The sequence below is a fragment of the Etheostoma cragini genome, unplaced genomic scaffold (genome assembly GCF_013103735.1).
Source record: "Etheostoma cragini isolate CJK2018 unplaced genomic scaffold, CSU_Ecrag_1.0 ScbMSFa_1813, whole genome shotgun sequence".
Classification (NCBI taxonomy): domain Eukaryota; kingdom Metazoa; phylum Chordata; class Actinopteri; order Perciformes; family Percidae; genus Etheostoma; species Etheostoma cragini.
Window position 1 is genome coordinate 1 of NW_023265907.1, and position 3,832 is coordinate 3,832.

General features: G+C 48.9%; 1 protein-coding gene across 1 annotated transcript; it reads right to left on the minus strand.

Moving 5' to 3' along the window:
- Positions 1-1,217: 1,217 nt before the first annotated feature.
- mfsd3 (major facilitator superfamily domain containing 3) lies at positions 1,218-3,781 on the minus strand (the record flags this gene model as incomplete). Its single annotated transcript, XM_034865524.1, has 3 exons — positions 3,240-3,781; positions 1,623-1,793; positions 1,218-1,386 (listed from the first exon to the last, which is right to left on the minus strand). Coding segments are annotated over exons 1-3 (760 nt in total), but the record flags the coding sequence as incomplete, so codon positions are not given.
- Between the last annotated feature and the right edge of the window lie 51 nt (positions 3,782-3,832).

Below are 3,832 nucleotides of genomic sequence, written 5' to 3' on the forward strand. Positions count from 1 at the left end.
ACACACACACACACACACACACACACACACACACACACACACACTCAGACACATACACGCAGGCCGACACACAGACAAACACACACCCGCGTGCAGGCAGACACAAACACACACACACTCACAGACACATACACACTCACTCAAACACACACGCAGGCAGACACACAGACAAACACACGCCCAGACACACACACACACAGACACACACACGTGTATTCTAACACTCATTGATTCATTTGAAAGCACTGAAACTAGCTTTGTGTTGTTGTTTAAGTGCCTCAGGTTTATACTTCCATAACTGGGACATTATAGACAATGAGTGTGTGTTTTTAAATGCACACACACACCGCACCTAACGCACAATAAATCATAGTGAACCATAATAACTTCCCAAACTTTTTAAACACACACAGGAAGGATTGAGCGGTCACGGACGGACCAGCAGAGCCCTCTAGTGGAGAGCTGAGGCTCTGGAGGAAATCCACCGCTCCCTCTCTTCCATAAAGAAATACCAGGAGCGTGGATATGTTCGGTATTTACATGATTCAGGAGTTGTACTGGTGAACAGTAATACTTAATAAATAGTAGCAGAGTATTGCACAACATGAGGACAACATTAAGACAACATGGGGACAACATGAGGACAACATGGGGACAACATGAGGACAACATGGAGACAACATGAGGACAACATAAAGACAACATGAAGACAACATGGGGACAACATGGGGACAACATGGGGACAACATGGGGACAACATGAGGACAACATGAGGGCAACATGGGGACAACATGAGGACAACATGGCGACAACATGAGGACAACATAAAGACAACATGAAGACAACATGGGGACAACATGAAGACAACATGAAGACAACATGGGGACAACATGGGGACAACATGGGGACAACATGAGGACAACATGAGGGAAAAATGAGGGAAACATAGGGACAACATGGGGAAAACAGGGGGAAAACATGAAGACAACATGAGGACAACATGAGGACAACATGAAGACAACATGAGGACAACATGGGGACAACATGGGGACAACATGAGGACAACATGGGGACAACATGAGGGTTAAGGACGGCTTGGTTATGGCTAAGGCCATTTGGCCAAAATCTAATGATTTATTATAAATGTAACTTCCGTCACCAGTGCTGATAGACAACAAAAACAACCACTGAATAGGAAAAGGGTATTTTCCAATTACCTTTGAATGCACCACGAGGCTTTGTAGACTGATAAGAAGAATCCCACTCACCTAGTTTGTAGGTCAGCACGTAGAGGACGGTCCACGGCGTGCCGGGGACAGCCAGCATCTTCCTCCACACCCTCCACGGCCGCATGGCCTCCTGCCCCCCCCGCCGGCTGCCCTCCGCCTGCAGGGTCAAAGCACAGGTTTCACCACGGTAAGATATAACATTGTAGAAGGGGGAGGAGCACATGTGACTCTCTTTAACAGACATGTCAAAGTCTTTGTATTTATTTCCCCCGTCTCTGTGTACCATGGAACATCTCCTTGTCTCAGGCAGCCAATCCCAGTGAATCATAATAACTCCTGGTCGAAGCATGCTGCGTGCTGATTGGCTCCATCAAGCAATTATTAAATTTGTACCTGCGGGCCCCTCAGGGTCTCCTCGTCCAGAACCGGGGCCCCCCACACAAACAGCGCCACGCCGGCGTACATGAACGTCAGCAGCATGAACATCCAGCTCCAGCCGGCCACGTCGATCACAGCCAGCAGCCCCCCCCCGGCAAACACCGAGCCCGCCTTGTAGCCCACCACCTGGAACACAACGTTACAGCACACTGCACACTTTAATGGGTGGGTGGGTGTGTGTGTGTCTTTGTGTGTGTTTGTTTTTGTGTCTATTTGTCTGTGTCTCAGTTCTTTTAAATCAAGGCTGAAGACCTTCCTTTTTGATGCTGCCTTTCTTTAAATTAATGCTCATTTCTTTCTTATGCTGCACTGTAACTTTTATTCTGGTGTTTTATGTGTCCTAATGTTTCTATTTTGTTTTTAACTGTCTATTCATGTGTCTTATTGATTTTTAATGCTTATGACTTTTAACTGTTTGTACTTGTGTTTTATCTGTTTTAATGGTTTTGTGTAAAGCACTTTGAATTGCCCTGTTGCTGAAATGTGCTCTACAGATAAAGCTGCCTTGCCTTGCCTTGTGTGTGAGTTTGTTTGTGTGTCTGTGTGTGTGAGTCTGTGTGTGCGTGCATACATGCTCACGTGCGCATGCACGTGAGCGTGTATGTGAGCTTGCTTGTGAGTCTGAATCAGTGTGAGAGTCTGTGCGTGTGTGTCTGTGCGTGTGTGTGTGAGTCTGTTTGTGTGTGTGTGAGTCCGTTTGTGTGTGTGTGAGTCCGTTTGTGTGTGTGTGAGTCTGTGTGTGCGTGCATGCACGCTCATGTATGCGTCTGTGTGTGTCTGTGTGAATAAGTGTGTGCATGTGCGCGTGCGTGTATGTGAGCTTGCTTGTGTGTCTGAATCCAATCCAATCCACTTTATTTGTAAAGCACATTTTACAAACACAAAGTTACCAAAGTGCTGCACAGAAAACTCAAACATACAAAACAATTAATGTAAAACATTGTAAAAACAAAATAAGACCATCTGGTTTAAAAAGATAAAAAAAATAGATAAAAATAATAAATACTAAAATACAATAAAACAGTAAGAGCCATCAGAGGACCACACAACTCACATGGAGTTAAAAGCCAAAGAATAAAAATGTGTCTTAAGACGAGACTTAAAACACTCAACTGTTGGGGCTGTTGGGACATGGGGGGGCAGAGCGTTCCAGAGTCTAGGTCCAGCCACAGAAAAGGCCCTGTCCCCCCGAGTTTTAAGTCTCGTCTTTGGGACCACAAGCTGGAGCTGGCTCTCTGACCTCAGTGACCGCGCCGGCCTATACATCTGGATGAGGTCTGAGATATATGTTGGGGCCAGTCCATTCACAGCTTTAAAAACAAACAATAAAATCTTAAAATCAATCCTAAAACGTACAGGAAGCCAGTGCAATGAAGCAAGAATTGGACTTATATGAGCGCGCTTTTTAGTTCCAGATGATTGTGAGTCTGTGTGTGTGTGAGTCTGTTTGTGTGTGTGCATGCACGCTCATGTTTGTGTGTCTGTGTGTGAGTCTGTGTGTGTTTCTGTTTATGTGTGAATCAGTGAGTGCATGTGCGTGTGCGTGCATGTGAGCTTGCTTAAATACATCACCTGTGCCGTGTTGCCGAGCCCGAGCTCCACGCGACCTTTCAACAACGCCACGGCGGCTCCGTCTACGGCGATGTCCTGGACGGACGCCAGGAGGTTCATGACCAGCAGGGTCCCCGCCACGCCCCAGATGTGGGCCTCTGGCGCCAGCGCGGCGCTGGAGAGGCACGTCAGCGCCAGCCCGGACACCGTGCCCACCAGCCAGCGCCGCTTGGTGCCCACGCGGTCCACCAGCGGCGCCCACAGCACCTTGAGGACCCATGGGAAGTAGAGGATCTTGGTGAGGCCGATGCGGGTCAGGGAGTGGCCGGCGCCGCGCAGGAAGACCGGGAGCAGGGAGGACTGGAGGCCGTACGGGACGCCCTGGACGAAGTACAGCAGGCCCAGGAAGACCAGCTTGTCATTCATGATCTCGCCCCACATGTGAGCCGCTGGTGGCGCCGACACGGCCACAGTCCATCGCTCAGGGCAACGCCAGTCGCTCGGGTCAAAGGGCGCACGCACCTCAGGGGGACCGGCTGACCCTGGAGAGCTGGAAGAGAGCGGAGTGCATGAGCGTTAGTGTGTGTGTGTGTGTGTGTGTGTGTGTGTGTGTG